Source organism: Neopelma chrysocephalum, unplaced genomic scaffold (assembly GCF_003984885.1).
Source record: "Neopelma chrysocephalum unplaced genomic scaffold, ASM398488v2 Primary Assembly neopelma1_147, whole genome shotgun sequence".
Classification (NCBI taxonomy): Eukaryota; Metazoa; Chordata; class Aves; order Passeriformes; family Pipridae; genus Neopelma; species Neopelma chrysocephalum.
Genome location: NW_020897809.1, coordinates 882538 through 906265, shown reverse-complemented (window position 1 = coordinate 906265; position 23728 = coordinate 882538). Strand labels below are relative to the sequence as shown.

The 23728-nt window shown below is 39.9% G+C and overlaps 1 protein-coding gene across 1 annotated transcript in view; it reads left to right on the top strand.

Moving 5' to 3' along the window:
• The window catches only part of DOCK3 (dedicator of cytokinesis 3), a 182691-nt gene that overhangs the window by 92580 nt on the left and 66383 nt on the right, over window positions 1-23728 (top strand). Inside the window, exons 13-17 of the mRNA XM_027700784.1 lie at window positions 1593-1740; window positions 7073-7161; window positions 9845-9970; window positions 19345-19469; window positions 23475-23637. Coding sequence (XP_027556585.1) covers window positions 1593-1740; window positions 7073-7161; window positions 9845-9970; window positions 19345-19469; window positions 23475-23637 — 651 coding nt within the window. The remainder of the gene's footprint in view (window positions 1-1592; window positions 1741-7072; window positions 7162-9844; window positions 9971-19344; window positions 19470-23474; window positions 23638-23728) is intronic.

The window sequence follows — 23728 nt, the reverse complement described above, 5'->3', positions numbered from 1 at the left end:
ATATTATTGTAAACAAGTGAGTAGTGCATTGTCATCGTGTTTTTCAGGTTTTTGGTTAACTGAGGAATGGCCAGGGAGTGTTTGCAGTGAAAGGGTGTTTAACCCTGTTGCCAGCCCAGTCACTGCTGACACCCATTAGCAGCCACAGACACCTTTTCTGAAGTACAGCAGGTCTAAACAGCTTAGTGAAACCACAGCTTTGTGTGTTGTCCTATGAATGACAATGTGCTTTTGAAGCCACAAATGACTCTGTTATCACTTGAGGTGATTAATGAAGCTTGTAGGAAGATATGCTGTATTAACCTTGATGTGGGAAGTACTGGACAAATTATTGTGTGTAATGTTACAAGTTCACTTAGATTATCACAGTGATTTTTCTGGCCTTGGCATTTTTTACTCTATTTTAAAACTGCCTTAATAATAGGAAGTGAATCACTGAGCAGCTTTGTACCTCAGAATTCTCCTCCCTGCACTGCAAGACAAACATGATCTATGACCAATATATAATATGTGATATATATTATACACAATGTAAAAAGTGAGGATTTGTGTAAATACTGAACTATAATGGAGGGACCACAGTGAATCTGTGTGTGGATCAGATGAGTGAGTACAAGGCGTATTCTTGGCTCAGTCCAGAGATGATTTGTAGTCAGCCCATCTGGATGCAAATACGTGTCATGGAGCTGCAAATCAAAGATGGCCAGACATGATGCTGCTCACTTTGCCCTTGACTGTTCTGTTTAGCTAAATGAGGTGATGCCCCTTAATTAAAGCAGCCCAGGGGGCCAGGTAGGTTCAAATGGACCTCTGGGTTTGAGGCAGTTTAAGAGTGAGAAGTTGTGGTGGGTTGACCCTGGCTGGACTCCAGATGCCCTCCAAGCTGCAGTATCACTCCCCTACAGCAGGACAGGGTTGGGGGGGGATAAGATGGAGGAAAACTCGTGGGTGAAAGTCAGAGCAGTTTAATAAAGCAAAAGGAAAGGCTGTGTGCAGAAGCCAAGGAAAACAAAAGATTCATTCTCTACTTCTCATCAGCAGTCCATGTCCAGCCACTTCCTAGGAAGCAGGGCTTCAGTGCATGTAGAGGTTGCTCCAGAAGAAAAACCTCAGAGTCACAAATGTCCCTCTCTCCTCCTCCATTCTCTTTGCTTTTATTGTTGAGCAGATGCCACGTGGTTTGGAGCACCCCTTTGGTCAGTTTGGGCCACAGCTGTCCTGGCTGTGTCCCCTCCCAAGATCTGCCCACCCCCAACCTCCTGGTGTGGGGGGGATGCTGCAGAGGCCACCTTGATGCTGTGCCAGCACTGCCCAGCATCTCTGGTGTGTTATCAACACCTTTTTGGGTACCAACACGGCCCAGCACTGCTCAGCATCACTGGTGTGCTAAAACACCTCTTTGGGTACCAACACACAGCCAAGCATTTTGAGACTGCTGAGGGGAAAACCAACTCCACCTCCACCAGACCCAGTGCACAAACATCAGACTGAAGGCTGGAGTTGAATCTTGCCTGCTCAGGGGGGTCATGGATCACAACAGGCAGGATGGCCGCATGTCAATGCCTGATGTTTGAAATTTCTCTTCACTGTAGGTCGTATGTTGCTCAATGATTCCAAAAAAGGGCCCCCTCATTTACACTATCGCCGCCCCTACGGCTGTGCAGTGTTGAGCATCATGGACGTGCTTCAGTCAATCTCTGAAATAAAGGAAGAGAAGGATTTTGTTCTCAAAGTTTACACGTGAGTAACTCCTAGAATGAAGTTCTTTGCTTCTTTATTATTCCAGCAGCTCATAGAAACTAATGAATATTATCCACAGATATTTCAAGTATGTGAAATGCTTCAGAAATTATTGAGTATTGCCCAAATCTTGACATGCAAAGCTGCTCTTTTATTAACGTGATTTATTTAAAATCTGCTAAGCTCAAACCCAAAGAAATATGCTGTATTTCATCTTGTGAAGGGAATAGTTACTTGTGCTCCATCTCCTGTTCCTTACCAGTCACAGTGACCAACAAAGGAGGTAGAGAACAACTGAAGTCAACAGTGTGTGACTGAAAAACTCAAATCAACGCTTCCTGAGCAGGAATCTGTCTTACAGTTATTTGTGATTTTGAACTTTGAACTAACAAATTCTTATTCTGAAATGTGGTCTCACAGTTGTAATAAAGAGGCCACAGACAAACTGTCTGGAGACTGCAGGGAATATTTAAATCTTTTGTCAGTGGGAATAACTACTGGCAAGATCTGCTTTGCAGATGGGCTGAGATACAGCTGACACTGCTTTGTGGTCTGTGGCCACAGTAATAAGATAATTTGGCGGGTTACAGAACTTTGTTATCCTTTGAGAAGTGCATTCAGCAGCAGAAAAACTGACCTTCAAGGGAAACTATAAATGAAAAAAATGTCTTTTACTGTTCACTGAAGGGTTCTTGGATTTCTCTTTGTACATTAGAAATCTCTGAAGTCCAAACAAAAGTCTCTCAGAGTCAGCTCCTCCATTCTTCCTTTGCCAGCAGTTATGAAAACTGCAGAAGAAATGTCAAATTACAGGGAAGAAAATGGTCATCTTTCTTCTCTCTGTTGGTCGAATCTGGATAGTTTTGGCCTTTTATCACCATTCGGTTTCAGCTTATCTCAGACCAGTGGGTTTTGGTTATGTAGTTCATGTTAATACTGTCCTTGTAGATGTGGTGTTAATAATTGCAACTACAACATCTTGAATGTTCACAGAAATGGAACATTCTAGTTATCAGATATCTGCTTTGGTGCCCTTTTAATGCATCTTTAGCTTCTGATTCACTGAAACATAGAAGAGAAAAAACTTTTTAAAATACTGGACAAATAAAGTCACAAAGCCACTTAGAGCAATCCAAAGTCCTGGTACAACAATAAAATAAAAATTACAGCATACAGAGCTTCCCTTTTCTTCCTCTTAATCTGAAGTATTTTGTTGACATGGATTCCCTTCACACACCCAGAGTGCCAGCAGTGTGTGCCCAAATGCCTGAGCAGGTTTGTACCATCACATCTGCTCCCCTCAACCCTTGTTTTCACGTCCCCCACGCAGCCCTTGGTGCCTTCCCAGAGGGGAAGGAGAGCCCATAACAGAATTCAGCTCTGTAATCAGATGCTTGTAATTTTTTATCACTATTATCACTCTCTTGGGTTGTTTTTAAGTCTTGTGCATTCATTCTTTTACGTTACTGCTGCTTGGAGTGTTCTCTGTAAACCTCCAGCAGAAATATTCAGAAGGGAACGTGGATTTATCTGAAGGGCGCCGGCTTATCCCCTCTGCAGCTTTGATAGCTGTTGGTCTTTCATGGCAGAGTTTTCACAGGTTTATCTCTTGCATCTTCTCTTTGCACATTCCTTTAGCTAACCCCCCTTTTCTTGCTTTGTAGGCTAAAATTGAAATGACAGGGTTTTGTCCTTATAAAATTGAATATGAATGCTTAAACAGCACTGAACTGATTTTCTTACCTGCTGCTCTCATTTTGATTACTGCTAACATGCCCCGGGCCAACTCAAAACCATCATAAAGATGAAATAAGGAGGGAGGTGTATTTGTGTTTTTCAAGGAGCAGTAAAAAGCATTCCTTTTGTACACTATCTGGCTAAAGCTTACAGCTGCCACAAATGAGGCAGCCAGCAGCCAGCCAGAAAAGCCTTTTCACAGGGAGAAGCTGGAAAAAATTTGAGAGACTGAAAACCTAACAAAGGCTGAAACAAATACATGATCTTTCAGTGAGACTTTTGCTGGATCCACGAGAGAGAATGCTTATGGGAGGGTGAAAAAAAAATCAATTTACTTCACCAGTCTTTCTCTGCTTGCCTTATTATTGTTAAAGATTTATGGCTGAAAAATACTTCTTTCTCACAATTGAGATTTTCCTCTTTGTTAATCCCACAGTCATGTTAAAATCTCACTAAGAGGATATAGTACCACAGCTGTAGTTATAAGCTCATTATGTAAAAGCATAAAGGTTTACTTTTATAATTCTTTTTAATATACATGTAAAATATTTAAAAAGAGAGATGGAAATTAAATTCTCAGTCCGTTTTTTAAAATCACTTGGTTTCATATTTTTATATTTATTTTTATCTCTAATGAAAGTTTTTGCTCATTGAACATTACTCCTTGTGTTAATCTTACCATTCCTCTAAAAACTTCATGTATTTCTCTTTCATGTTATCTTTTTCAGTTTTATTTTTTTGTCCTATTTTCCTTCTATCCTTTTTTTCCTCCTTCTCCAGCACTAGTGCTTAAAATTCTTTCCCCTTAATGCCTGAATGCTTTTCCCTTTTGATATTCCATAGTTGCTATTTGTACATCCCATTGCTGTCCCCAGCTGGGGCATGGCAAACATTCCAAGTGGTAAATCTGCTGTGGAACCAGCCGACCTCAAAAGGTGATGGCTGGCTCAGGGGAAAATTCTTATTTAAAGGAGGAATACATTCTGTTATCTGTTTGGTATTTGGACAAGTAGAATCTGAACACAATAAAACATGGTCCAAGCAAATGTTTTCAGGCCTATATGTCAAACTTGGGAGAATATCCTCCTTTTTGTGTTCAGGAAATGCAAAGTGCAGCTTACCTTGGTACCTGGTGCAGCACTGGCTTTAGCAATCTTTATGGTTTGTTGATTTTGGAATAACTTTGTTATTTGGCAGGTTAATTGGCAGACATAAGTCACTGGAGGCTGAAATCTATTTTAACTTGCACTCCAGAGGCTGTACAGCAACTAAAAAATTATCAGAGGTTAGGCATTTTTTGTAATCTTACCTGGGAGGAGGGTATAGAATTTGTCCTATAGGTTATCCCTCTACTTCTAGGAGAATATTATTTGCAGTAGGATAAATGACTTTTAATGCCTTGACCATGTGAAGATAATTATCATTTTTTTCTTGAAGAGTAAGCTGAATTAGCACAGAACACCAAGTTACTGACAGGGGGGTTGTGCTGGCCATTAATGCCTTAGCTCTGTTGTATTTTGGTTTTGAGAGATTGTTTTGGGGAGTGCAGATATGGTCAATTTGCCATCCTGTGAAGTTCTGGAAGGTCACTTCAGTGCTGGCCTGTCTTGAGTGACTGTGGATAGCTGATGTCTCCTCCCAAAAGGGGTATAATAGTTATAGAAGGGGGGAGTCGAGCAAGTGAAATGTTTAATGACACAGGGACATTTCTTTGTCGGAAATGGAGAATGTGGGGAGCTTCAGCTTGAAGAGGAGAAAAGTGATAGTGGGAAGAGATACAACCCAAGGCAGTGTAAGCAGGTCCAAGGGGGATTAGACAAACTTATGAACAAGAGATCCCTAAAGAGAGGAGCAGGAACAGACGGGGATGTACCCTCAGATCCCAAATCCAGCCACCTCGGGGCAGGGTACCTGAGCCTGGCTGCTCCTCTCCCCTGCCAAAGTGTCATGTCCTGTGACCAGTGTGGGAAGGTTTTTGTGTATTCTGGAGTTCTTGACAGTCAGCTGAGGTGTCTGATACCTACACCCAGTGCAGGAGAAGGGAGGGATGGTGGGATAGGTGGAGCTAAGTTTTGAAGTGGGATGATCCCAATGTAACTGCACCAGATAACCCAGGAGTACAGCCTGATCAGCATTTTAATTAAGTGAATACTTTTGGGTAGCACAGTGGAAGAAAGTAACTCCTAATGGTTTTTCTCCATATTTTCCTCTTTTGCTGTCTGCACTTTGTATTTCATTTACTCCAAGTTGTCTCTGTTCCTTTTGCTGTTACAATAACATTTGGGGGGCTGTCAGTAGGTACCATAACAGGCTTTGTGGGTTCTCTCATTATTCTTGGCAGTACGTGGTTTTGTAATGCAGAGGCTGTAGGAAATGACCAGCTACCATGTGTTCTAGATAGCCCTAATTCCTTTTGCCATGCTATTCTTCAGTTACATAGTGCAGCAAACAAAAAAATCCCTGATGTCTTCAGTGTAGCTGGTTTGTATCTTACCCTGGTTGTGCTGATGTGTTGTACTCTTGGAGGGAAGCAAAAAAGGGAAAAAATGTTCATATCCTTGGGAGAAGTTTTGCAAAGTGACTTATTTCTCAAGACTCATAGGAGCTGAAAGCTTAGAGCATTAACTTCCCTTTTTTTTTTAACCTTTAGGAGTCAATAGGACAGAAGTTTAATTAAATTGTTTAATTCAATTGCTTTTCAGGGGAAATAAGATTCACTATTGCTGCTGAGTTAAAAATTGCTGACTTCATGGGGAATCATTAAATCTTGCAGTTGTAATTTAAATAGAGCACAATTGCATTTAAAATGCAGTTAGACTTGATCAACATACTGGTTTTCCTTTCTTTTTTGGCCTGTACCACTGTTTGTGGTAAAGGTTCCATTTTTTTCACAGGAGAGGAGATTGTATGGCTCATCTTTCATGTAAAAGCTTAATAAAGAGGGACACTTCACTTCTTTGCCTTTCTCCCCCAGTCTAATGTCCCTCTCTCATACAATGGGACAGTAAGCTACGGACTCAGAACGTGGGGCTTGTTTCCTTGATTCCTTTCTCAGTGACACTGCAATTCTTGCATTTTGGGCTCTGGTTTTTGGGGAGATTGCATCATGTTTCAAGGCATTCTGTAAAATATGTAGGTAAGCAAAAGACTGGTTGTAAATTCCTGAGATACTTTAAAAAATCCAGGGCTCATTTAGTCTTTCAAATTTCACTTTTATTCCTTGATTTTAACTTTTTTAATAAATTAAAAACAAAAAGGTAATACATGGCAGTAGTTAATTTCGGCCTAAAATTTGTTTTCTACATACACAGGATTCAAACAGGACAACCAGAGATTTCTTGGTCTTGTCATAATCTGAAGAGTGAAACAATGGCTTTGATGACAGAAGAATCACTGCTGGCTCCAGAGTGTCCATAAAAACGACATAACTATTAGGGAATATTTTGTTTCCTTCCACTTTTAAAAACAAGAGTTACGTGGGATTTCTCTCATTCATCCAAACCTTTCGTATTATCTCTACACCAAAGCTGACTCTCCTGTTCTAAGATGGTTCAGCAGAAAGCATTTAACTTGATCTAGTGTTCTTTTATTTTAGGTGTAACAACGAAAATGAGTGGTGCCAGATCCATGAAAATATCATCCGCAAGTCCAGCACCAAATACACAGCGCCCAGCTCCAACTATGGTAAATATTTACTTGTGCTTGTCTGTCTTAAAAAGAGCTGAAGATTTCCTGTAGGAAACTGCTGATTATTTATAGCAGACAAATTCACTGAGATGTGAGGTTTTACTTTCCCAGCTAATGACAGATAAATATGGAAAGTAAATCTTATCTTTTTACCTCATTTAATGATGTCTGGAGTTGCTAATTCAGAGATATCATTGCTATGCCATTCCAAATGAACCAGCTGATAGGATGCAGTTGTGCTTCATTAAAGCGAGTTTTGCATTCATTACCAAGTGCTTCATTCATGGGCATTCTGATGACCAAATACTGAATTTGTCTTAATTTCACTTGTTTGCATATTGAGATACTGCAGTGGAATATGCAGTTCACATTCCCATAGAAAATATTAATTACAACAATAAGCAAATAAAACATTTTTCAGGTTTGACATTTTACCATGTGTCAAACCGGTCTCCTTCCCTGCTGCTCCTCCTGTTACAGTTAAGGTTATCCACTAGTTATCATTAGAATATTTTCCTGAGTTGTTTATAACTTTTTTACCTTTGCCTTGGGCTTTTTAAAATAATGATTTCAGGCATTTTGTTAAGATGTAGTTCATCTCTGGAATAGGAGGTTGAAGCTTGGCAGAGGAATTGTGCTGTGGGAAGGGCAGGGTTGCAGGCTGATTTAAGCGTCAAGAATATGATTTGGGCCTCTCAGAACCCACTCTTACAGTGAGAAAATTTTCAAACCACAAGTGTGATGTTTCCCTGGAGAAAAGCTCACTGGTTCTTCCTCTCACCACCTTCCCAGGTCTTGTGTAAAGTTGGTCCTTCAGATCTGCTGCAAGGAATAGAAACAAAAGTGGAAGGATATGCTGGGTAGAAAAGAGGAGTGGGGAGTACAGAACCTTTGGGGAGAGCAGGGAGCTGTGCACGAGTTTTTTGGGGTAGATTATGTGGGAAAGTATCACATAAGTTATGTATGTAATACCATGCTGGAAAAATTATATATTCTATTACCTATAGTGACTGACTCTAACAGATGACAGATTAATTCTGGTGCTTTTTGTTAAATACTGGGAGGTCTGAACTTCTAAATTTGCTCTAGTGCTTTTGCACTGCAATTTTTAAAATTTATTTTCATTAGTTTGTTTTTAGTAGCAGAAGAGGATATAAAATGAACAAGTTTTTCTGTAAGTGGCAAAAACAGTCAAGACTGATTTGTCATGAACGTGTGTCTCTTATGTGCTGTGGAACCTTCTGTAGCACATGGACAACACACACACATCCACTTGCACATGGTATCAAAAAGAGTTGGATTTTTTCCATGGTTTTCAAGCCTGTGTTTTCCCTGCAGAGCTTTGCATTGCTCTTCTGCCTACTTAGCTGGACAGTTGCAAGTGCATGTTTTGGCAGCTTTTGAGTACATCCATGCTGACTGTCCAGCTGGCTGGTTGGCCTCCCTTTTCCTTCATTTTAAGGCTTTATGCTCTTTTTTTTTTTTCATCCCAACTCCCAGTATTCATAAAATTTATACAGTCTTCCTGTAATCTAGATATCCACTTATTTGCCAAATTTGTCTGAAGCCAAACAGCAGGATTGAAAATAACTTCAAGGGAAGAAAGCAGGAATTGGGTGGGAGGTACATGATCCTCCTGGTTTCATTCCCCTGGTAACTTGTCTGACAAAATGGTGACTAAATATTGTCCACAAAGCCCATATATTAAGCTTAGGAAATAGCAGAACTTTAGATGGCTCATGCAAGACCAGGGTTTGGTTTGGTGTGCGTTGTTCTGGAGAGTGAACAGGGAGGATACAAAGAACTACTGACTGACTGACATGGAAGGAGATAAAGGATGTGGGAAATGACTGTGTGAAGGTAATTCCCATGGATATTATGAAGGTAATTCCCGTGGATATTGAGGCTGGTAGCGTGTGCTCAGCAGGTGAGACTGAGCTTGCAGGGCTGAGCTTAATCCTGGTATTATTTGGTATCGTAATGCTGGACTTGTTAATTTTACCAATACGTTATCCTTGCTTTAGGGGTGTAGAATGGGACAAATTAAAAGCAACTGGAGGAAACAGCTGGACTGAGATTACCTGTGTAATTATTCCTAGTCAAGCTGGTTTTCAGTTGATGCACTGAACAACAGAGCTGGTTGCTGAAGTCAGTTTGGCCAGTTGGTATTCCTGAAACGTGGGGAGGTACTGATGGGAATTTCATTCAAATCAACACCCCTCTATGAAGCAGTCAAAGAAACAAGTGGAACTGATACGCTGTGAGATTTAATTTTTTTCATGGTATTAAGCAGGATTAAAAGTACTTTAGAGATGTTCTACATCACTGTGTGGTGGTTCAGATAGAGGTGGCATTGTTCACACATGTATTGTAACCTGCTGTGTATGAGGAATGGAAGTAATGGAAGTACTTGCTGTAGGTTGTGACCTGTCTGTGAAATCAAGTATTCTGATTTTTTAAAATTGTGTGTTAATATAATGCTGTGCTTGTAACTGATCCCTTGTAACAGTTTTGTTTCTTCCATTTCAGCTTTAAATTACTCCAAGGGAGAAAAGAACTCTGTTTATATACTTGTCTTAAATTAACTGTGGAGCAAAATGTTAGTTTACCTGCATGCCTTGTATACACAGACATCTAATTCTTAGGTCAGAAACAATGAACATATTTGTGTTTTTTCCAGGACTTATAATTTCTCTTCAGCTTCTTCGTGGCGACATGGAGCAGATTCGAAGGGAAAACCCCATGATCTTCAACAGAGGCGTTTCTGTTACCAGGAAGCTGGGCTTTCCTGATGTTATAATGCCAGGTAAACACAGCAGCTCTAATCTGAAAATCTTGGTGTTTTTTTTTCTCATACTCTCCCACACAATTGCACTGGGATGGGGGATTTACTTGAACAAGATCAATAACAGAAGAGTTGTCTTATTTATCAGTAAATGCCAATTCCAGGTTTGAGAAGGTGTGCTAAATCATTTTAATCAATGGACATTATAGTTATAGAAGGTGTTATATGAACATGTATAGAAGGTGATCTGGAAGGATACTCCCCCCACCACCCCTGACACTTGGATATCCCTCACGTATTGAGATTAACCCTCAAGCGTAGAGATGTTTCTTTTTAAATGCATGAAGCTTTTTCTTCCCAATGATCCAAAGCCTGGAAGAAGAGTTTCCATTTGCAACTTGGATTTTTTGGAGTCGGTGTGATCCTTTTGTAATGGTTGACAATACACAGGTGCAGATCTGGTTGGATTTTCCAGCTGGCCTTGCAGAGCACCTGGTTCATGCAACAGGTCTCTTGGCTGGAGCATTGCTGTGCTTCCTTTGATCCTTAATTCTGGAGCAACAGCTGGAGATGCTTCTTGTTTTGGCAGAAGCTGAGGTAACCCCAGCACAGCCAAGAGTTGAGTTAGGGAAGAACCCGGAATGTAGCCAGTCGTGCAGCCATACAACAGCTGGTGTTACACTGTCCTGACTTCTGCAGTGTGGGAAGGAATGGGCTTGGGAATTACCCTGCATGTGTAGCATTTGAACTGTTCCCTCATTGCTATGCATGACAAGCAAGACCAAGGATGACTTTGCAGACATGGGAAATTTTATGAAAGCATAACAGGGAAAAAATCACATCTTGTTACTCGAGAGACTGCAGTGACACATCAGGATCAGAAGTAGTTGTTGTAGCTTCATTGTGGAGGCTCTTCAGAAACCACAATAAAATAGGGAGTAGGTGGGAAGAATTTCTAGAAACTAAAGTCAAAGGATTTAGAACATCTGTTTTATTTACTAATGAGCTTGAAAACAGTAATAGAGCAGCAGAGGATGTGGGCTATAAGGCCAATTATAAATTTTAGGTTTTAGTGACCTTATAGCAGTTCCAGTCATAACCCAAAGCAGTCAAATAAAGAAAAGATGAATTATTACAGGTTCATCTGCAGAAACAGCTGCTGCAAGGTGATCTGCTGTAATTGAGATCCCAGCTGGATATGTCAGCTGGAATAACTGGATCACAGCTAGAAAAGCCAACATCAAAAATAACATTTACAGACCTGTGTGAGTGAATTGATTCTCCTGCAAGAATTGCTTTATCCTCCATTTCTGTGTATGGAGGAGTCCCTCAGGTGCTTAAGGAACAGCTTTGTGTCCTCAGTGTTTCCCTGTATTCTGCTGGTTTGGGCAGGGCTTTGGCCCAGAGCTGGAGCAAGCAAGGCAGCAGTTTTCATGCAAAAAGTGCTCCTGCCCTAAGCTTTTAAAATTCTCTATTCATTGCATCTAATTCAAATTCCAGATTTTCTTTGTGAGAACCACAGTTCTTGTTGGAGAAAACACTGGGATTTTAGGATGATAATCTCTTTGGAATTGGACTTACAGATACATATACATATGCTTAAAATACTGATTGATAGTAACAAATGTGTGAAAGGACCACCATTCTGCTGTTAAATGCTTCCTGCCTCTCTAGAGACATTGGACACACAGAACTTCTCCTTGGTTCAGAGGGGGCTACAAGAGGTTTTCATATATAGAGTTTGGATGCAGAGCTTTAGGCATTTGGAAAGGAAAAGGCTCCCATTTGTGGAGAAAAGCAGTTTGTACATGTCTGTAAACACCAGGTAAGAAAAGAAAGGCAGCCAAGGGAAGTGTGAATGGACTTCACTGTAATTGTAAATGAGGACATGGCCAGAGTAGAGATGAGATGTGAAGAGAGGTGATCATGAATGGGGCTCTGAACAAAGGCTCTCTCACTGTGTTGGGTATTTTCCAGGGTAAGGAAGTCTCAGGAAAATTAGGAGATTGAAATGTAATGGAACTCCATTGATGCAGCAAACAGTGTTCATTCTAATTACTTATCAATTTTTTTTTTAGATGAAAGTATGTTTGAGATATTCAAGTGACAGCACATATTTGCCTGTTCTTTGCTTTTAAAACAATTGATCAAACTGGGGTTTGAGTTGACCTGACATCCAGGATAGAACATTTGGGTTAAGTCACCTTTCAGGTGGATTAGCCAAGCTACATGAACAAGGGATGTGCATCAATTTACTTTGTGCTCGTATTGTTACAGGATCAAACATTCTTCCTTAGCTTTCTGAGCATTGTCTTTAAGTTGAAAAATAATGAACTGGGGACACACACGGCCAAAAAAAAAGAAATAAAAACCCCCAAACCAGACAAAACCCAAAACCTGCCATGCACATGAGCAGTTCTCAACCATGTCTGCTGCTTTAATTGTCTTTGTCAAACTACCTTTTCCTTGCTTTGCCTCAGAACTGTTTCTTTGTCACTAAACGCAGGGTTTTTTCTTCAGAAAGAGCACAGAAAGTTTGTGACTTGTATTTTGTGAGTGGATGCAGGTTTTTCAAGGCAGTGTGGTTTAAAAATGTTTTTTAATGAGTAAATTAATAAAGACTATGTCACCTAGTACTGTTAAAATATGCAGTGATCATTCTGCTGAGCCAAAGAATCTATTTTTAAAAAATAAATAACTGTAGTATTTCAAGTTAATCTTCTTTGTCATAGGTTTGAACATTTTCATTTTCTTTTTTAGTAGGAAATCCTTTCACATGTGCACATCTTAACCATTAAAGTTCTGTAGGTGTGTCTTACCACATGGTTTTCCTGTCCTGTTTTGTTTTCTAAACTGTAGTATTAGTTCACTGTATCAAGCCCTCTCTTCTGTCCCTCAGATATGAGCAACAGCAGTGGTAGCCAGTCATCATTAAGAAACAAAGTGAAACTGGTCTTTATGGGCTTATATCTTTCATGGCTGTGCAGAACAAGCTTAATACTGTACAAAATAACCATGCCTGTCTTCGTTTGTAAAGATAAAATGTTCTTTGTTTCCTGCTGTGTTGTGATCTGAGAAGAGCATCATAAAGGCTTCCATTGTCTTTTTTGTCCAAATCAGAAGGGATTCAGTCAAACCAGCCTCATGAAGAAGTATGGTGGGGTTTTGTTCATTTGTGATGGTTTTTTTTTCCTTTTCTAAGTTGCTACTGGGTTTAAGGCCATGAGTCTGATCCTGACAATTTTACCTTTCCCCAGAGCTAAGAGCAATGAGGCATGTGCTGCTTTGGGATTGCAGCTGTGTTTGTGTACAGAACTTGCTGATCAGAATCTGTTGCATAGGCTTGGCGTTTGTCAGTCCCCCAAGGACATCCCTCCCCTTCCCCATGTGCTGATAAGTATTCTGGCTTTTACTTTGATGCTCTGATGAAAAGTGCATGCTTCATCTTCTACTCGTGAGTGATGTTTCTTTCTCTTTTTTCTCTCTCCTTGTCTTAATTTCCTGGCTTCTCTCCCGTTCCTTTCCCTTTATTCTCTCCCCTTTCTTTCTGATGCAGAGATGAAGATTGTTGGGTGTAAGTTTCTGCTTTTCTGTGTAATGTCTGCTTATTGCTTGCTTTTTTTTCCATTTTCATATCTTCCATGGAATGTTGGGGATTGGTAAAGACAGCAAATCATAACATCACAGGGAAACTTTGATAACAGAAAATTGGAGACTTTGTCTCTCTTCACACCACAGGGTTTCAGGCAAATTTAGTAGCTGTGACAGGTGAGTTGGTAGCAAAGGTGAGAAACATCTCAGCATCTGTTCTGTCAGCACAAAGTCATGGCAAAAATCTGTTAAGAAAAGGACGTGGCAAAATCCATCAACCAATCTTAAAATGTTCATGGCAACAAAGTCAATAAGACCAAAAGACATAATTAGGTAAAAAAAGTTTACAGGGAGTATAAAAAAGTCTTACTGTCATAAATAAACTTATGGAAATGGAAAGTTGGAGGAGATAAAAATTAAAAACATTAAAAAACAACTTCCTGCTACTGAAAGGCTACTATTCCAGGGAAATAATTGAATTTAAAAAGAGCATTGTATAAATTCTTTTCTATACATAGAAGTCAAACAATGGATAGTAAATAACTTAGTAAGTATTGCTTGTCCCTTTTCTTTGAAACAATTGTGTTCTGCTCATCGAAAGCTAGAGGAGCACACAAGAGTTAAACTTGCATAATGTTCTGTTTAGAGGGAAAAAAAGCTAATTTAATTTGCCATGCAGGCAGTAGATAAAGCCTTTGTTTCCCTTTCCTGCTGTAATATTGCTCACAATGATATTAATAGTTGCTCACTATAACTATTTCAAGAGTATAGGCCTTGAAAAACATTAGGGCCTGGCTGGTGAAGGGGCAGAGAAATAAGCTGCTGAAGTGGATTGAATGTGATTCCCAGGCTGTGTGACTGTGCCAGGCAGGCAGGAATGCAGTGGGTAACACAGCAGGGCTTTACCCTGGTGACAGAGGTGATGACACTGTTACAGCCAGGGAAAATCCCAGTGTGAGGACATGACTGGGAACAAGTCCCTGAGGGTCAGCCAGAAAGAAGGCCAGAGGTGTTGGAGACCTTTCCCAAGCAGTGCCCTTGGTCAGTTTGTCCTTTAGTCCCTGTGGTTTGTACAGTGACGTGATGACCCCAAAACTGCTCCTGGGCATCGTCCTGTTAACCTGCTCTGTGTTGAAATCATTTCAGAAGTAGTTGTGTGTTTGCATTTGGAGGAAGTTGCAGCTCCAAGTAAGGGTGTGGTTTGCTGTTTGAGATCAGAATCTGATCGCGGTCACCTTCCAAAGCAGCAGCTTCCAGAACTACTGCAGAGAAGAGCTGTCATTGAGGGATTGTCCAGTTCAAGATGATATTCCACCCAGAAAGCAGAGCAATTACCCCTGTAAAGAGCTAGAACAGGTGCAGCCAGAACACATGGTCACACTGTACATGAGTGGAAGTGTTCTACATCTTACAGCTTTCTTCAAAGATTTACTTCCCCCGGTGGTTCAAACTGCTGCAACGTTGCTCCAGTCAGTGGGATGATGCTGATGGACTCTGGCTGGGGGGGTGTTTGTTTATACATACAGGACATAAATGCAAGGGCTTGGTTTTTCCTGAGAAGCCATTGGGGAAGATACTCTAACTACTCTTCTTGCCCATTCACTCTTCTGTAAAATGAAACTATTTTCAAGAAAATGCTAAATCCAGGGATGTCAGAGAGTCAAGCAGACAGTCTGTCACAGTGTGGGAACCTAAATAGGACCATCTCAGCAATTTAATAGATAGAGGCATAAATACTGATTTTTTTGTAGATAGATCGGTGGTTTTTTAATCCTTGACTGCTTAAATTGTAAAAGACTAAACTCTCAGTTTAAAAAATCCAAGAATCTCTGGATAAAACCAGTTATTTTACTAAGTTACTTGAAACTACCTGGACATTCTGACTGCTGGGAGCTGCCACTTTTCCCCAGCTTACAGGGGTATATTACATGTCCTTTACAGGTTCACAAAGTCACAAAACATTGACAGCTTAGAAAAAAAAGTGATTAGAATTGAGATAATCAGAATTTTGTGTCTCTTTCTCCTGCAGGAACTTATGTGAATTATGCAGTCTTTCTTGACATGGTATTCCCCTGTATAAAGCAGGGACCATTCCTGTCCTCAGTGTCCAAAATCTTTTAGGATCTCCAAATAAAAAATTATTAAATGCAGGCAGTTTCTGTAAATTGTTACTACTTTCCAGTTCAAGTAACTGGTTAGTTGTCCAGTGGAAAACCCACACACCTTGTCAGGATAAACTGCTATTTATTCCACTGGATAGTAGACAATTAGTGTCCATTGGACTACTTTGTGTTATCCAGTCTTGAAAATTATAAATAACTATTTGGAAATCTTCCAGTACATTCCTTTTATGTTGCAAATACAAAATCAATATTTGGCTCGTGTAGTCTTTTCCACTTCTCCTTTTTTTCCCCATTATCATCAAAGGAGTTTCAGGTGATATGAGAAAGGATTTAATTTCAATATGAGCCAACCCCCCCAAGCTATAATTTATGATTATAATTTAAACAACTGTACATTTGACATTAGGCTTTGTAAATAGGGTAAAACAGACAAACAAAACAAAACCCCAGTAAAGGGGAAGGGAGTTGATAAGGGAAGAGTCCTGTAACACATCAGAAAATAATCTTTTTATATTATTGTGCAAAATACTCTTTTTCAAGACATTTCATAGGGAATGAATCTCAGTTACTGTGTGTAAAAAAGTGCACATATTTTATGCTAAAAAGCAGTTTACTTTTGTTTTTAAATTGAAAACAGTTGTGGAAAGATGGGCTTTGAAACAAATACCATTCTGAAAAGTCTGACTTGCTTTTCAGTTCATCTTTGACAGCATCCAGCACAAAGAGACCTCAGCTTAAAATGACATCAGCAGGCTTTACTCTATAAATACCCATGGCCCACTGGCCTTCTAGCACTTTTTTATTCCTCTGCTGGTGATGGGAGGCCACAGCTCACCCAGTTTATGATCTGCACTTGCTGTTTGGGAAGATGTGAGGCCTCTGGGATCCAAGCTGAGGTACCATCCCGGTTTTCCCTCAAAGTGTAGGAATTACTGTCATAAACACAGGGCTGTTTGTGCAGTAGTTTGCCATGCAGAGGACATGAATGGTCCGGTGTCTTAAACAAGTTCATTATTTATCTCTTTTTCTTCTTACAAGTGGCATTAATATGGGGAAAGCTCTGTCTGCCAAGATTTTTCACTCAGTACGTTGTCATTGTGGCTTAGAGCTGGTCCTGCTGGTCACACCTTTGGTTTGTTCACTGTGTGTGCACAGGGTGACGTGATGCTGAGTGTTCTCTCTGGCCCTGCACTTTGCATACTCACAATAAGCATTTTAATGAACTGCTCGGTGTTCAAGCATTTGCAGTAGTTTCTGTGCAGCCCATTAGTGTAGCAGAGCTCAAATCCCTCAAAACCACAGGCAATTGGATGAAAAAAAAATATCTTGTGAGGCCTCAGCAAGTGATGTGGTTAAGTGGTATATTGAGGAAAGGAGATGGCTCCTTGTAGGAAGGTTGTTTTCACTGAAATAAATTGAAGTGTGGGAGTTTGTAGTTTTAACTCCAGGTTTTCAAGAAACCAAAGGGCTCCACAGCTGATAGTTAAATGCTTTTTGTCTTTGCTAGACTAATTTACTTCCTTAATTTTACTGTATGCAGTGACCTTTTCTATTTTTTTAAGATTCAGTAGAGTATTTTTGCAAGAGAAAGTGCACCATTATACTTCACTAAAATACTTTTTCCCATCTTTTTTATGCAAATCCACTGTTTTTTATATCCCTCTACCCCCCACCCCAAAGGCATTTTTTTAATTAGTGCAGTAATATCCCTCCTGTTGAACTTAATAGAAGATATGATGCTATATATAACCAAATGCTGCCTTTAATTTAGGCTACAAAATGATTTGCCATCTGATATTGGACTTTGTGTAGCCAGACTGTCTTCCAGAAAAGAGGTCATAAATAGGGAGCTCCAAAATGCTAATTATAGTGGGTACAATTAATTTCTGTTAAGATTTATAGCTTACAAATTGAAACTTTTGTTCCTGATTGTGCAAACTGCTAAGAAAAAGGGATGGAGTCAGTTAAGCAGAAGGATTTTCAGAACAGGAGTCCCGACTTAAACTATCTCTTGTGATGAGTTTTGTATTTCCTTGATATCCCTGTAGTCAGCATAGAGGTAGCTCAGCTTGATTTTGAACAGCCAGATAATTTTCTCCTGTCGTGGGCCGTGGATTGGTGCGTTTGATGACGGTTCTTTGATAAGAAAAAACAGATTGAATATTTGAGGCCTTTCACCAGGCTCTCACTGTCATCTTTTCCCCGTTAATGAACCCTGGCATTCCAGCCCTCTGACTGTGAGGTGTTCCAGCTCTGTGTGAACCCACAGCGAGAGGGAGGTTGATGGAGAAAGGAGGACGTTTTGCATACAGATTCCCATTCACAGAGAGCTCCTCTCAGCAAGCACTGACTGTCAGCTCAGAGCTGTATTTTCCATGCTTAAAGACTTGTACTTATCTCCAGAAATAAAATTGAAAGTAAAGACAGGACTGAAAGCTTCTATTGTTTGTCCCTACAGTAGATTAAGGAACAAATTCTGTGGGGTTATAGACTTCAAGAAGAATTTGAAGCGCTGCTCTGATGGACACAAAAGGATATCCCTCACTGCCTGAAAGCAAATGCTGCCTGTTTCATTGTGCTTCTGATTAATACACAGATTTAACTGCATCAGCTTCTCCAAGTGGAAGAAGTCAGACATTGAAGGAGTCTCTTCTATGCTGGATAACCATTCCATTAGTTTGCTATTTAGTCTCTTGAGACTGTTTAACAAAATACTTGCCTTAAAAGGGTTTAAATATTTTTTTTATTATTATTTTTATACATTGCCCTTTAGTATGTTTGCCTTTCTGGCAAGCAGACAAAAAGAAGTGGTAAGTGTGAACCACTATGAAATAGTGACAGTAACTAAATCTTACAGAAAAATTTTAGTGCAGGGGTTAGAATTGACCACAGCAGTTTTGGAAGCAGTTTCCCAAATCAGATTCTAAAAAAAGGGAGGAAAAAAAAAAGAAGTGAGCTAGAGTCTGTGAAATTCAGGATAACAAGATGCTGAGAGAGACACGAGCATTTCTATTTCTGAATATAGTAATTTGCTCTGAAAGCTCCTGAGAGTGACGTAGTGAGAAGTTGGCAAGTGTCCATCCTGCCCTCTTTCATACAGCCATGCATATGGATACCAGAGGCTAGCCAGAAATCTAGCAAAAAATGTATTTGTAATTCCTCCTTAATCCATCTGAACTGAATGACAAGCAGGTTTCCAAAAAGGCTGGGTTTGTTTTGCTGTTATGATAAAAGGAAATTATGAAAATATAGAAATTCCTTGAAGAGCTAACTGAGGGCAACGTTCTGCTGATCATCACAAAAATACTTATTTTTCTTAAAATATTGGAAATAGGAAGTCTGATGCTCATGATGTTTCGTCAGGCTTAGCCTCATACTTCAGCCCAGCTAACTAGGCAAAGCAGTAGGAGTGAAAGGTTTTTCTCCCTTCCTCACTTACATAACAAAAGCCAGTATTGATTCTGAGTTCACATTTAATAAAGGCATTACTACTAACAATGGTCTGATTTTATGCACTGATATTAAGATGTTCATCCTTATTAACAATTAACTTGCTGCTTGGAATGATTTGGGCATCAGCCATAGTCTTGCAGAACACAGAAAACGATGTGCAGAATCCAGCTGCCCCCATTGAGTGCTCCCTGCGGAATTTAAGGATGTGGCTCCGCTCTCTCGCTGTAGGTGACATCCGGAATGACTTGTACCTGACGCTGGAAAAGGGGGACTTCGAGAGAGGTGGGAAGAGTGTGCAGAAGAACATCGAGGTGACCATGTACGTGCTCTACGCGGATGGGGAGATCCTCAAGGTATGGCTTTAGTTCCTCTGTGAGCTCCAGCTGCAGCTGCTGCCTCCGGGGATGTGTAAGGGAAGAGCTACAATCAAACCAACTCTTCCTTTTTTTGTTGTTTTTTTTTGTTTTGTTTTTTATTATGAAGTTCCTAAGCTATGTATTATGATGAAGGAAGTGGTCAGTTATAAATTTGAAAGTATTTGGAGCACTTCCACTATATGATAGAAGACTTGGAGAAATTATTCATAAACTGAAAAGCCTCTGTAATGCCAAAATGTGGTGCCAGTGGCTAAAGTAAAAAGAAAATTTAGGGTAGCTGTAGTCAGAAATGAAGAGTGTATGGCTTATCTAAAATTAAATAATATGTGTCATACAACAGAATGAAATGTGATTCCAAGAGAGACTTTTAAATCTGAGTCGTTGGAGTTGCAGTACTGAATGTAGTTCTGGAAAATAACTTGGAATAAAATTTCACCCTGGGCTGGCTCCATTCCAACTGGGAATGAGGATGGTTTATGTTTTATGTTTTTCTTCCTCTGTTCTATTAGTTTTATTGAAGAGAAGAAGGTGGGGTGGGAGGGCATGAGGATAGAGAAGTAAACAGAAAATATTTCAGCATGAACAGTTGTCAGAAATAACTTCCCCTTACCTTTTCTTTTTCCTCCACTGCTTTGTAGCCATTACCATGAAGAATCAAAACACCTAAAGTGCTTGTGTACCAAACACATCTTTTTAGTTGAAAGGAGAATTTTTATTACTACAGCAGCTTGTGATTTCATTAAAGTGGATCTCTTGTACAGAACTGGTTTGTGCTCAGAGCCGTTGCAGGAAGATCACAGTCCTTTTTTTGGTGTTTTTTACCTTTCAAACTGAGTCACAAATTCTTAATCATCGCTTGATTTCACAGCAGTCTGCTAAGGACCAAGAGAGGCCTTTTACCCTCAAACTGCAATATCAGCATCTTCAAATGCTCATGCACATAATGGTAGCTAATTATACTGTAACTGTGGCTGATGATTACAGATAAAAGCCAGATAATTTCTAGACATTACCAGTCTTAATTTCTTTTGTGATTTTGGTTGGAATGCTCATTCACAGAGATGAAGTAGTCTTTTCTTACCCTGGCCTCTTATGACAACTGTAAAGTACATCAGGGGTTTACATGGGGCAGTGTAACAGAATGGTACAAAGACTATGAAGGGTAGTAGGTCCAACTGGAAGAAATTCAGGGGAACAGGTTGCCCAGAGAAGTTGTGGATGCCCCATCCCTGGAAGTGTTCAAGGCCAGGCTGGATGGAGCCCTGAGCAGTGGAAGGTGTCCCTGCACAGGGGTTGGAAAGAGATGGTCTTTGAGGTTCCTTCCAACCCAAACCATTCTGAGATTTACACTAAAGGAGAGACTTTGCATATACAGGGTCTTTTGTGGGTGTTCAGAATTTAAACCGCAAATGTAAAAGAAAATCTTTATCCCGGTTGTAATGTTATTTCTCCTCTGTATAGTTGCAGTCAAAGCAACACAGATCTTTGGTTTGTGTCAGGAGATGTCTGATGTCTCATGATGCCTGTGAATATGGGCAGAACACAAAGTTTCAGTCACTGAGGCACTGCTGTTCCTGCTTGGAATATCCCCTTCTGTTCCTGAGCTATGGCCTTTCTGGAGCAGAGACTGCTGAGGGAGACACTGTGTGCAGACATACACAGTAAAGGGGGAGAAATGCCACAAAATTTTCATCTGATATTAGAGTAAAATCTCTAAACTTTTCCCAACCAGCAGCATGATCCAAGTCTGCATTATACCTTTGTGAAGACTTGAGCAGAACCGTGCACAGCGTTAATGAGAATATTCTCAGATCCTCACTGCTCTTGAGTGTATCTTGATCCAGAAATAGTCCTATTGAAAGCAGTGAAATTACTTCCAGAATGTAGTGCTGTTCAAAATGAAAATGAGTATTTCCCTCTCGAAATGGTCTTACTCAATTGTTAGTATCTTTCAATATAGTCTGAATAATAAAAAAAAGCCTTGACACATTTCTCACTTATTATTCTTTCTGTTCCAGTAGCAGGAATATCTTATGAATTGCAAGGCACACCTTTACACAATGAAAATATTACCTGATAGTTTTTCTAGTTTAGCTTGCCTTACTTGCCTCTGCCTTCTAATTCACCTGCATATTTGGGTCTCATGGTAACAGGGTGTATGGAGACTAGTTTCATGTTTGTATTTTGCAGATCACAATTCAGAATTAAACAGTCTGCCCTCCTCAGACTATAAATTGTAGTATGACTGCATAGAAACTAAGTTAACAAGGAGAAAGAAAGACTATTTATTTATTTAAAGTTTATAGGATGGAACAGCATTCAAAGACTGACCATTTGTCAGCCAGAGCAGGTAATTTTTTGAGGGGACAAAAAAAGCTCACATTGAAATTTGAATTTTTACTGTACCTTGTAGAGGAAATAGAAATATTTTTTTGCTTTCTCCTAAGAACCTAATGCAGAATGAGATTCTGCAATTGCTGTGTTGAAGCCCAACAAGTTACCCTTGCTACAAACTAGAACTGGGATCTTGCATTTCTGCTTTGTAGAGCTGCCACTAATCTACTCTCACTCCAACCCGTTAGTGTCTGCAACACTTAATTCTTGTTGCTGTATTAAAAACAGCACCTTTTGGCAGGATTGTGACACATAATGTGGTTACCAAGGCTTACTTGAGAGGACTGAGTTGTGAGTTTATGCTGCAGTCACTCAGTTTGGATCAGAGCCTTTGCAGTGAATCTCTGTCTAGGGAGGCCCTTCTTGCATTGAATCCTGAAATTCCAGGGAATATTTCTTTCTTTTTGGGCTCCTTTGCAAATTCTTCACTTTCTCAGAGCCAGAAGAATATTGCCAGAGGTCAAACTAACTGGGTCTGGTTAATGGGATATGCTTGACTGGGTAGTCAGGTGACTACACATAAAAAAAAAATCAAAATGGTTGGTATTTTCTTGGGATAGAATTTAGAGACGCTTTGGGGAAATGACCAGTAGTTCTTCTTGTCATCACATCATTCTGTGGGGGGCGTTTTTAAATCAGAATTTATGTTGCATGTGTCATTCTGGGTCTGCTTAGCTTCTGTTTCTTCCTGGATTCATTATCCTTGGAGATGCTAAAGGTGAAGAATTTCCAAGCTGTATTTTTTCTGCATGGTTTTATGAGATGTCATATCTTTTGGATCTCTTTGCAAGTGCTGGGTCTAGAGCATAGGTTAGTGCTTTATATATAAAAAGTGCTTCCTACTCCTTCTCTTCATCACAAAGGATCTTTTACTGTTCTTACTTCAGCACTTCAATATTTCACCCATCTTCACTTGTGTTCTCACTAAGGATTTCTGTATTTCCCAGACAGTATCAATTAATGTTTTTCTTCATCTGTATTTTGATAATAAATACACTGGGCAAGAACTCTGAGCTTCTTATACCTAAAAACAGAAATTTAAATCCCGTTGTATTTTTAGGTGATGACTATTACACAGAAATTCTTTGCTTACAGTAAGGAAGTAACTTGATCAGAATTTTCTGGGATACTTGTTGAGACTGGATGGCTGCAGTTTTGAAAGGTGAACATTTGTAAGAGCTTGGAAAGTTCAGGTATCACTTCTGAACTGAGATACTGAAGCAGAAATCTGGAATGTCTGGAACACTAGAAGTCTAGTATTACAAGTGATGTTCCTATTGATATATTTGGACTTAGGTGTTTATTGTATCTAGTGTCTGCTTGTTGGAAAACTTATCTTAAATAATAACTTAAGATACTGGAATTCTTCCTGTATTATAGGTCTCCTAGCTCACCCTTTGACCCCAAACAGAGTTTAAAGATCTCTTTGAAAATTTCACATTTCATTGTGTCTGAGTTTCTGCTCTGACTCTTATTTTATGTCTACAGAAAGATATGAATTATATAAAGGTTATCACCGTGGAATAAAATGACTCATCGTCAGTGATGTGATGTCTTTTAATGTGAAATTGTTCTCTTTTGTTCCAGGACTGCATCAGCCTGGGCTCAGGAGAGCCGAGCAGGAGTGCCTACCACTCCTTTGTGCTCTACCACAACAACAGCCCCCGCTGGGGGGAGATCATCAAGCTGCCCATCCCCATCGACAGGTTCCGGGGCTCCCACCTCCGCTTCGAGTTCAGGCACTGCTCCAGTGAGTGCCAGGAGACCCCACTGCCAGCTTATGTTTGGATGAGGCTGTTGCTGGGTGGAAAGCAGGAAAGGGATGCCAACCTAAAATACAG